General features: G+C 36.4%; 1 protein-coding gene across 10 annotated transcripts in view; it reads right to left on the bottom strand.

Moving 5' to 3' along the window:
- SGIP1 (SH3GL interacting endocytic adaptor 1) overlaps positions 1-12,559 on the bottom strand; it is a 1,172,197-nt gene that overhangs the window by 79,085 nt on the left and 1,080,553 nt on the right. For all 10 annotated transcript variants that reach the window (XM_044085575.1, XM_044085576.1, XM_044085579.1 and 7 more), the window contains one exon: positions 10,048-10,250. In XM_044085575.1, the coding sequence (XP_043941510.1) occupies positions 10,048-10,250 (203 nt within the window). The remainder of the gene's footprint in view (positions 1-10,047; positions 10,251-12,559) is intronic.

Below are 12,559 nucleotides of genomic sequence, written 5' to 3'. Positions count from 1 at the left end.
AGAACCTTGTGAGGGATTACAAGAAGGATGACAATCAATGCAGGTTTAAACAGACAGCAGTGTATATTGATAACAGGCTAGGAATTATGTGTGAATGTGTTAGACAGTGAGAAAAGCCTGTAATATAAGAAGTCAGACACATTTCTACAAATGCAGAGACATGACTTGTCTAATGACGCAGTGTTAGGAGGGCAGAAAAAAAAACATCTGGTGATATACTTAGACATGATAACTACAGGCTGTGTGGCTGGAGATGATGAGAAAAGAAATACAAAATTGTGGAGGATGTGCTACATGGGGATATCCTCAGGAAAAATTAGTTGTAATTGTCTAAGAGATGGTGTGCAAAAAGGCAGACTCAGAGAGAAGATGGTGGTTAAAAAGTATGAATACAAAGATGAAGTCAGAAAGGGGAAAAGATGAATAACAGAAGAGGGAATACACTTAGGAAATATAATAATGGGTAAGAAAGATGAGACAGAAGCAAATATTAATATTTGAACAACTGGTAATAAAACAGAGTTAGAGAGAAAATTAAGATATAGCCACAGTGTTATATAAGTGAAAGGAATGGAATCAAATACATTAAAAGGGAGAAATGAAAATGTTAGACAAACTGTATGGCTGGGAAAAAGGAAACAAAATAAAGTTAGAAAATAGTTGAGTAAGAGGAAACAACATCAGATGAGGGAATATCTAGTGATAAGATAGAACCAGGAAGTGAAAATCTGAGATCAGCAATTACCCTGTTTCCTATTTGCTATTAGACAGGTCCCACAGTCCTCTGCATTTTTTCTCTTGAACTTCATATTTTTGGCTACCCAGGGATCTGTTAGACATAACAAAAGATAGCTGGGAAAGTAAAAAATTCCATGCCATAGTGTCGTGGAAGATATAAGGAGAGTCACGTGATGGGCAGACATGGCAGCAACTTAGTGTATGCGCTTCTAGGATGGTCAACTGTACAGAACTGTGTATGTAGGGGTGATACCTGAAAGTCATTTGTTTCAATGAACAATATTGTGTGAATGAGCTGAGAAGTGGAAAATTCCATATTTCTAAAATTTCAACTTAGTAATTTGCTTCTGATGAAGTGCATACTTAGTCAGTGCAAGTTAAGGAGGATGAATGGGGAAATGTGTCATTCTGCTGACTATTGTTTAAGCAAATGCTGCTACTGCCAAGGCAGCTTACTGAAAGTATTCTGTTTTCTCCACTTTTGGGTGACCTTTGAGTAGGCATACTTATGTCTGGGGATATTGGGGTGTCCTTCACATGGATGGGGGTCTGGAGGGCTTGTTCACTTGGAAAACAAAAAATAATGATGCTTAAAATCATTGAAAGTGGTTTCAGCAATTTATATTCAGATTGCCAGCATTTTCTTAAAGGGTATTTGATCAACCTATTAACCTATAGTGAGTGCATGCTAGGCCCATGGTATTCCTGGTCATTAACAATATGGAAACAGGTGTAAAGGAGGAGTTAAGTTCAGTGTTCAAGGCTTTCAAGCAGATTAGTGGCATATCAAGTAAAAAAATCTAGCGATTAAATTTACAAGAGACTAGCATAAAATGTTTTTGGAAAATATGAGTCAGATAGCAGCAGTTATCAACAATCACAAAGGATCTGTTCATTAACACCAATGTCATATTGAAGCTCTGGGTTACTAGGTACCCATACACATGTGTATGAACTAGAAAACCAGTTTTGGTAATCTATTTGACATGAGATCTTAATAGTGGGGCCCACTGCCATGGTCTCAGGATTACTCACTGCTGTCTTATCAACCTAAACAAGGTCTTTGACCTTGGTTACCATACTCTACCCCTTAACTATTGCTTTTCCTCTTTTTGGCTCCCAACAATTTACTCACAAATCACGCTTGGAATCAAAACTGCACTGATTTATCTTCTGTTGCTCCTGTTTTATGTGTTCTAATAGAAGGTTCAAGTTTTGGCCCACATGGTTTTAATATTTTTATCAGTTCTCTCTTGTCTGCCCTTCATATCTCCAATATTATTCGATATGCAGATGATCTTATCATATTCAAGCCTCAAAATATTTTCATTTAATCTGGACAGACATGCTTTAAGACCTACATGCAGTCCTCAGCTGGCTTGGCTCAAGACAATTTGTTCTTAACTAGAACAATGCCAAAACTATGATGTTTGGCAAAGTCCCTCTCCATCCCTTCTATGCTCTTAGCATTACAAAATGAACATACTGGCACTGTCCTTGCTGTTAGGTATCTCAGTCTCCACCTCAACCCCTCACTGACAAGGACAATGTACATGAACAAGCTGAAAAGCAAAAAAAAAAAAATCATCCTTATTTGCTTTATAAGACACTGCACATCTTTAACCCTAACCATGTGAAGGTCTATGGAAGGGCCGCTGCAAACGCACATGTGATATGACGTTACTCTGTGCATCTATGTGTCTACAAAGAGGAACGGAACTTCAAGTTATCTCCGAATAAAACTACATACTTAAACATGAGCACCATCACACCTCTGTCATGCCTCCTAGCTTCCAGTTAAATAGCACTCTCAGCTCATTCACAGAATTATCACATCAGGTAGTCTCTAAACTTCAACCTCAACATTCACTCTATAATATTACATCAACAGTCATACCTTATTTATTTATTTGTTTAAAGCTGTGTTAATTGAGTAAATGAGCTGGTCCAAAGACCCTTTTCAGCCATGACCTTGGTGCAGGGATGCTCAGTAAACAGAGATATAGTACATATAGAATGCTAAGTATAGTTACAGAAAGTGCAATATATATAATAAAGCAGAGCTGACATAAAATACAGAGCATAATTACTTTAAAGTATTGTATCCAAGCACAGCTAATGTCAGATACCGAGTAAAAATTACTTCCTGGAGTTATGCAGTGCATAAATCATAGTAGTGTGACCATATGTTACACAGTGTTCTAGAAGGAAAATGATTCACATATTAAATTTTCAAGCAGTTACTTGATAGATAGTATGTAAAACAGTACATACTGAAAATTCAATTGCAGGCAGCAAATGACTGCCTAAACAAATAATATGTAGCTATCCAATCTATTTGATCAATCTACATTTTATTACATTATATGACCAGCTGGCAGGTCTAGACAGTATACAACTATTCACACTTTTTTTACCAAAAAAATAATCTCTGTAAATATTTATGTATACATTAAACCTTTATTATCTATATAGGTTGATAAATATCTGTTAGTAGAATATATGCACAGATTTACAGTTGGAAGTTCCTCACTGGATTATTGTAACAATTGGAAAGATGTCTAATGACATGGTGCTTGTTAAAGTGTTTACTCTTTGTCTGTGGAGAAGATGCATTTGTGGGTTTCTTTAAGGCATTTTAAGAGATTTTTCTTTCCTCAATTCAGTGTTTTCTGTGGTTTTAATGTTTTCAGTGGTAGGTGGTTCTGGTTAGCTGGAGTGATTTTTACTGAAGCTTTTTCAACAGTTGCAAACCAAAGGTAGTCTGTAGAGTCTGAGTGTTGTCCTGTCTTCCTAGGGAGTATGGTGTTTTTTATCTGCCACTTGTTTATGACTAAAGGTCATATGTAAAGACAGGTTAATTAATCTTTATGTGGAATTTAATGTAGATTGTATTTTGTTGATGTTATACATTCTTTACAACTTCCCTTCTAGCAGCTATAGTAAAGTGGTTAGAGATGGAGGTCATGTAGAAACTTTTGAGCTGGCTGTGTCTCTGTTCCTTAATGACAGGGTTGGATCTATGATGAATTAGGAGGCTTTGCTCCTCAGACAATCACCCTTTTTTTCTGACTGAATTTTCACAGTCTTTGGATCTAAACTCTGAGATGCACTACCACCTGGCATAAGAAACATTAAGGCACAATATAAATACCGCAATACGTTGAAAATACTTCTACAAGATAGATCCACTACCTTTTATTTCTCACAGCCTGCACTTTCCTACCCAGACTTCTCCTTCCTGGAGGCAGAGCTAACTGTCATGGAAATCACAACTATTTTCAGAGACTCCTAGCTGCCAAAAAAACTTAGTCACTCCATAATAATCCCTCTGTACTTTGGGCTTCCTGTTTTGATACTTAAGTTGTAAGAGATAACAATGTGAATCACTGAATGATATAATTAAGTCAGCATTAATCCTGAGATGACTTTGCATCTCCAAGGCAACGCTGCTGCTAAGATGGATTGCTAAAAAGAACTGGGGATGAAGGTAGTAGAGCATACTGTTATCATTAAATAAGAGAATGTGCCACTAAATACTGCTATAGACTTGTACATCCTAAATAGCCTTGGAATTGGTGGTCAACCTGCAGGCTGAAAAACTTCAGCAATATTCTTCATTAGTAGACGTTCATGAGTCTAAGCTATCAAAACTAATGGTGGCCTGTGTTGGCATGGAGGATTACAGCAGCAGGAATAACCTGCAGCTGCTAGATTACAGGAGAGCATGGGAAAGGGGATATGTTGCAATTTATACAACTTGTCTCCAGAGGCATTAAATCTCAACAATGTTTCAGTGCTACCTATAGGGAAGGTGGGTGTACCATTCTCTTTACCTATGAAGCAAAGTTGGCAACCCCCAAGACAAGTTTTCTTTTGGCTGCTCGAGGAAAGGGATAAGCTACACATCCTCAGAACAGTGGTGGAAGGGAAGCCCTTTACAATGAGGAGGTGTTCAATACATTTATCCTAGGACTACTCCAAGACAGCATCATCACAGAAAGCCTTTTCAGAGGTGAGAACCCTGTGCTATAAATACAATTTGCTATCCAGACTGTAATATTCTGCTACACTATATGTCATATGGGAGAATCAGGAGCTCTTCTTCCAATACATTGCATAGGTACTGGTAGGCAGCTCAGGTCTTGGTAGTCTATGCTGGATTAAGTATGCTCAGGCTTTCTTACTGTCTAGACTGCTCAGTGTATCTACACTGGAGTTACCTCTCTGGGCTGTTATAGAGAGCAGAATGTCAGCCCTAAGTGCTTAAGCTGGTTTACAAAATTCCTGCCTCAACATTTGTGAGGTTGGCTCACCATAGCTCAAACCTTTAGTGCTATAAGGCAAGTGTATCAGACGGTTCCACCAAATTATGTCTGGAGCTCAACAGTTGCATTCTGGATTAACCCACATATGAAGATAGAAGACACAGCGGTTCAATTTATTGATTGGGAACTCAAGGGTATCACATATTTCTGTGATCTAAACTCTCAAAATGAGGGGGCATGTGCTTTATGGGGCTTCCAGTTTCTAGCACTGAAGTGTTTTTTAAGCAAGGATACATTCTAGAAATACCTCCAAATAAGGTATTTAGTAAGCAGAATTCCATTTCAGGACAGGGTTAAAGAAGGACATGTTTCCTTGCAGAAATTAATACTAAACACTAAGGGGTGTATAAACTCGAGACTTACCATACAAGCTTCCGAGTTTTATCACCTCTTGATCACAGATAGTACCATGACAAATGCCAGGAGTTTAAATGAGTGGCTGGAAAACAACACCTTGCAATATACGCCTGGAATGTCGAAGACCTTTTTAAATGAGCTAACGAAGATAAAAATGAATCCCTATGCCTATGACATGACTGTTCTTTTTTCACACAAAGGCTATTGGTCACCACATGATAGTATAAGGAAAGGTTTATATACCCAAGCTGTCTATCTAACCTCTGGCTTTCAGATTCCACTATAGACCATTAGATCTAGGACTTCCAAACTATTTTTGTACTATGGAACAGATTTGCCAAACTTCTATCTGCTTGGGTGCAGATACCTATCACCTACAAAAAAATAATTTTTCTTTACAGGGGGTCCAATAATTAGTAGCCCAAGGGGAGTATTATTCCCTGGATGGATTTTGCAGTTTTCATGGTGCTCACTTATATAGCCTCCTACTGGAAAAAGCCAAAAGAGGTTATAAAGAGTGCTCTGTAGAACTGGCTCTGCAATAAGAGCTGGTTATTTTATCACACAGACACTTTGTGGCACCCCCCCCCGAGACAAAGTCCCTAAATATACTTTTGAGTTTTGGACCAACTTTTTTCACTTCCTAGACAATAAGTAAAATATAATAGCATTAATCATTATTATGTAATACATTAACATGATTTTACAGCAGTGAAGTTGTGCCCACTATTTGTCTATTGTTCTTTTTAGCAATTTCATTCTGTTTTTTTTTTCTTGCCAGATGTATATAAGTCAATATAAAATAGATTATTAACTAGGTTATGCCCTCTTAATAATATTTGTTAATATTCTTATCAAATATTTACTGTCTGGCTGGTTATATTTTACCTGTGTTCTGTTACTGTTTCATATTATTTTATGATGAAATTTTATTGTAACAATAAAGTTTGGTTGCCAAAAAACCTTCTTCTTCCTAACTTTTCTTACAAGTCACCAATCAGCATTAATTCAGGTTTCTGTATGGAGCACAGCATGAAATAATTTCTTTCTTCAATCTAGTAGCTCTCTTTATGGTAAATCTTTTTTAACTTGTATATCCCAGTATTACTGTGAATGTGCCAGTGAATAGAAACCTTCTGTACATATAAATGTCTTTATTGCTGTAAAGAGCATCCATGTTCATGTGATATACTACCCGTCTATACGCTGCATCAGCCATTTTGTGTTGTTTGCTTCTATAATAGTCAATTTCCCAAACTGTGAATGCCATCATTGTCATGCCTGTAACTACTAACCACTGAACTATGTATTAGTCTTACAAATCTTCTTCAATCTTAACTATAATAGAAGTTTGTATCAACTGTGTACATCTTTTTTAAGCTTAAATATAACACTTAGTTTTTGTTTCAAATGTATACTTTGTTTCATATTTAAATCTGGTTTGTGGCTGAAATTACTTATTTTAGGATCAGCCCGCTACCCCAGTTATGAAACAAATAAAATATGTAAGTAAATAAATACATAAAATAAAATTGTAAATAGGTGATGGTTGAAAAAGGGTCATTATGGTCTAGCCCCTCTACTTTCTGAAAATAAACAAAATATGGCAGCAGTCACAATAAAGTGGGATTTACTAATATTTGTGTGATTAACCTATATGTCTATATTTGGGTAAGGGTGCTGTATGGAAGGTATAAAGGAAATGTTGGACGGGGACAGGGTAGGGATGAGTTAGTCTGTAAAGATTCATTTATATGTTTTGGATGCTATGAAATGGACCCAACTGATATATTAATTAATATTTGTGAAAGCTATGTGAACTACAGCTAACTAGTATACTAATGACACTTATATTACCCAGCTTTCAGCAATATGTGTGCAAAATGTTGTTGAACAGACAGCTGCACTGACGTGCAATCTGGCAAAAAATTGTATATTAAACCTCAAACAAACTGATGTATGAAAAAAAATGTTATGTCACTTTATCAGCCTGTGTATAACATTGCCTAACCACATGGTCAGGGCAGTGGACCCTTGCAAGGTCTAAAAGAAGGCTGCCAGGTTAGCAAATTGTCCATCACTACGTCTTGTTTATAAGTTGAGGCCAGCTGTTGATAGCCTTTGTCCTTCCCTTTTCTGGCTTTACTTCTCTCCTGTCCATAATATACAAATAGTTAATCTCTTCTTTGGGACACTTAGCTGCACTGGTTGCAAACCTATATGCAGCTGACATTGTGCACTTTCTACAAATACATTAGAAGGTCCTTTGGACAGTTGCTAATACCATCACTCTCTCATGTTTTTACTTTACTGATGCAGCATTTGATTGATTATTATTCTTCTCCTTTCGGCTGGTCCTGTTAGGGGTTGCCACAGTGGAACATTGGTCCACAGAACAAGTGACAATATAGTTTTACTATGTCTAGTTGCCAGCACAGCACCCAAACTTCCTCAGAAGGAACACACATGCACACACTCACACCTAAGGTAATTTAGAATGACCAATCTTGGGAATGTGGGAGGAAACAGGAGTAGCCAGAGGAAAACCACACGAATACAAGGAGGGCATGCAGACTCCTCACAGAAGGCACCCCAGCACAGCATTTGATTGACTGACTTTTCATTTTCCTTTCAGAGGAAAGAGACACTGATAGCTTGGTCCAGGTTTCTAGCTAATGGTCCATTTTCAGGTTGTTGGGGCTAGAAGCACAGAACATATAAAAATGTTATACCATTGGAGAACATCACCTCCATAACCAGGGTTTGGGCAACTACTTTAATATGATTCCCAGTCATCTTTGTACCTGTTCATCTCATGAAAGGAAAGCAGAGACTATTACAAAAGAATTCTTTAATGGAGACTTCCAAAGAAGCTGTTGAGGTAAAGCCATACATTTTTGTTTTGTACTTGCACCTCATAATGTTGCCCCTCTGACCCATCTAACATTTAAAATGTACACATTTCTCCAAATGCTGACCTTATACACTTAATACATGCTTTTGCCCATTATAACCATAAATAGTTTATTTTAGAGTATTCCAAAAAATGTTGTGTATAATAGATCTGCTATAATTGTTACCTTAGGCTGTTATAGACACTCCGTGTTTGGACGCCATTATGTTTCTGAGCACTAATGAGCAGGGATATACTCAGATGAGCATACTGCATATACTTGATTACACTTTTAACTGCTATCATCTCAGTACTCAGAATGGCACATGGCACGTATAGTTGCTGAGCTTTGCGAAGAGCTTAGCTCATGCAGGATGGGGCTGTACTAATTGCTACTGACAAGCTTTGATGCTGATATGCTATTCCACTGTAATGCTTCATGCAGAGTATACATTTTAAAGAACAACATTTCACTGTGCAGCAGTATGCCATTCTGGTAAACACCTTACGCTACAGTTATTATAGTGGATCACACTGCTGATGTTCCCCATTATGCATTGAATAATTTTCACTGTAAGTGCAGCTCACAAACGTTCATCATTATACATTATTTTCATACTGCTGTGGGGTTGCCATAGTACTATATGCCTTACATAGTCTGAAGTCACCCAAAAGTATGTTATGCATTCTTGGAAATTATACTGAAAGATGAGGGGAAAATACAAAAAACAAGTACCTGGCTGGTGGAATGGGCTGTTTCATTCCAGAAAAATAGTGCACATACTAAAATATACAAACAACCTAGAGAGCAGGAGAGTGAATTCTCATCCTACTTGGCCATATCTTCTTGTTGTCATAAGTCTTTTCACTCTGCACCATAACTGTTTGCCCTTTCCTCTCATACAGATATCCTTCCCAGAATCTTCAGTATGCACACTGATAAAAAACAAAAATGGACTCATCTTTATACCATTTTTAGTATGACTATGTCTTCTTATGAAAATGTTTTTAAGTCCCCTCTGTCATACTGTGAATGCAACCTATCTTTTGTCATTATTACTTTCATATGCTCTTGATCAGTGTAGGATTTTTTCTACTTTCCCTTTGCTTTCTAAAATAGAGTTAAATCTTTCCCAGTATGTCTCTTTTGATTTTTTTCTGAAATGGTTAATACCAAATCTTTCCTGTGAAATCCCACTCTGACTTTATACCCTGGTACCTTAAAAATAAAAATAAATAGACCAGTAAGTAAGCTTTTAGTGGTAGAATCACTAATTGTCTTCTTTTAACACCAGGCAAACACAGATATGTCTGTCTTGTTAGAATGGGTATGAACTAATAGGTGTCATCCTTTAATACTGAGTTTGATTTGATTAGTCTTCGCTTGAATTATGTATTAATCTGAGCAAGTCACTTAACCAGGGAGTGTTCCTGGATTGCTCCTGTAAAAATGCGAAAAAAAAAAATTCCAGAGATTGGATGGATTGTACTTTTCAACAAATGAACAGATTAAAAAAAAAACAATAATAAAACAGATTAACATCATGTAAAATGGAACTTCCATGGACTGAGAAATATGAATAAATACATTTATAACAAAATATTACATTCAGGTGCTGCTTTGTTTTATACTTACTGATCAACTTTTATTTAGTCAGAATCTAAATCTGTAAGCATGTATTATATAAAAAATTTGAATAACTAAATAATGTGTTGTAGAGGTTATCCTACCAAACAGCTGGTGGAAGTACGGCCTGAAGGCTTGTTACCCCTCCATCGACTGTAACAAGAAACTGAACATTGTTCAAAGCGACAGGTGTCGTCATAGCATCGGCATTGTATTTATAGTCTATTCGAAGGTCAGTGGTTGCAGGATCACATCTCCAGCTTACAGCAAGGTTCAGTGGTGTAGACTGAATGCCTTGTGTAGAAACCTTAAGAAATCAGAGAACATTCATTTTAACATGTAATAGACATGCAAAAAAAAAATGAAAGCAGAGCCTTAAGATATCAGCTTAAATTTACTGAATTTTTTTTTTTTGATTTCTTGTTTTCTGAAGAAAAAAAATTTATATTTCCTTGAAATCAGTTATTAATTCCTTGTGGGATGGATCACATTTATGAAATATCCAAAATGTTTTGAGGAACTTCCACAATGATATCTTACAAACTCATATTTTTCTCTATCTAGTAGCCTCTTAACACAACTGAAGTTGTTTGTTGCAGAATGGATGCAAAACAGGCAAAAATATGGTGGACATTTAGGACTCGTACCTCTGAACTGTTTGGATTTTCATAGAATGTCCAGATTTTTGCCTCTTAGTTTTTTTTTTTCTTCACAAAAAATATAGTTTTCTGACAAGCTGCTGGGGGTTTAAGTCATTAAATAATGACAGACATTTGAGGTTTAGGCTTTATATCCTTCAGAAAATACATGCTAACACAAAACATTTTCGTCAAGCAACTTTCTAAGTTGATAACAGAAATAAACTCTGTCCCTTTTTTTTTGGACCTTTGCCAGCACCCCCCAAATTCATTATATTGGGCTTTGTCTGGGTTTCTTGCAGATGACTGGCAAGAAAAAAAAACACAACAGTGGAAATTCTTTTTTCTTCATTGCTTCTCTTGAACAGCCCTGATATACTGTGCAAGCAAGAGAAAGCAAGTCCCATATGCATGTGCAGTACATCAGCAAATGTGCCATTATACAAAGACATTATTTAAGAAAGGTAAGCAATTGCTTTCCTAAATAATGTCATTGTATAGTTGTAATGACCCATAACCTGGTATGGGTAATGCTGGATTTACCCATGGTTGGCTTTGTTTTATTACTCGGGTTTCACCATTATGATCAAACGGGTCTACTTTACATGGTTGACATTCCAAAATGTCAAAGACCATATGGCTGAGACCATATGATCAACATTTGAAATGTCGAACATGTAAAAAACAAAAAAAACAACAACAAACACTTACCTTAACACTGTTAGCAGGGGGGTCTGACCCTCACCCCCCCGTAACTTAAATATACCAACTCCAAGATCGCACTACAGTGCAGAAGATGGAAATCTTCCATTCTGCACTGTACAGATATGCCGGTTCTGCATGGTCGGCATTTCAAATGTCAATCATATGGTCTCGGCCATATGGTCTTTGACATTTTGGAATGTCGACCATGTCAAGTAGACCCAATCAAACTACATCAGCTGTGGGTAAATCCAGCATTACCCACACCCAGTCATGGGTTATTGCTTAATTACTTCCTTACCTTTCATGTTTATATGCAAATAACATCATAGTTTACTTTTTATATACACTGTCACATTCATACTTTACTTACTATCACACTTTGGTCTTAAATGGTAAATTTCATTCAGCTCTATATGACTTCTACAATTACTGCCTAAAACAAACTTGTTTAACCTAAACTATATGTCCATTTGAAATGATTTGCATTGTTAACCATATTTCTATGTAAATATAACTGTATTTTCAACTGTGGGTCAAATTAAATTTATTTAGTTTAAGCTTTATGCCCATCAGTATTGTCAATATTGCCACCATATTTAGCTTTGTTACTTATGTCTTCTTTTCCCTTTTATATTGCATAAAACTTAATTATTTGCCTTTTGCTTATGTTTTATTACCATCATCTCAGGCCATGACTGAAAAAGGGTCCTTGGACCAGGTTACATATGCTAGCTGGTTAACAAATGCAAATAAATAAGTAAACAACTTAGTCAGTCAGTCAGTCAGTCAATCAGTCAATCAATTGTTAATCAAGAAGCCTTTCCTGGATGTATCCCCTATTACCTTTGCCTGTAACTGAAATTAAGTTGTACACACTATAGCTAGGGCCATAACCTCTAAGCTGTAAAGCTGGTGAAAAAGAAACACATTTGTTATTTCTTTATTCTGCATCTCATGGTGATTAATAACTAATGCCCTGCATCATTCATATTCATCATTTAGGTATCCCTCAGCAATGCTAACACTTAGTAGAAATATATGTGGCATACAGGAGAGACAGGAACATTTATAAGAGAAAGTGTATTTATTATCTTTGAACATGATGGCCTTCATTATGAAATAAGTTTATGTTGTTGTAAATAAAAGACAGAATTAAAACTCTGTGGAACCATCTAATTACTGTTCAATAACCATTCCATCCCCCTTATTTAAATTCCACAAAAAATGTATACGCTCCCAAATAATGCAATATCTCCTCACTAATAAACTACTA

Source organism: Protopterus annectens, chromosome 10.part0 (genome assembly GCF_019279795.1).
Source record: "Protopterus annectens isolate FY-2018-M chromosome 10.part0, PAN1.0, whole genome shotgun sequence".
NCBI lineage: Eukaryota > Metazoa > Chordata > Ceratodontiformes > Protopteridae > Protopterus > Protopterus annectens.
Note: the sequence above shows the minus strand (reverse complement) of the source record. Positions and strands in the feature narration are given on the sequence as shown.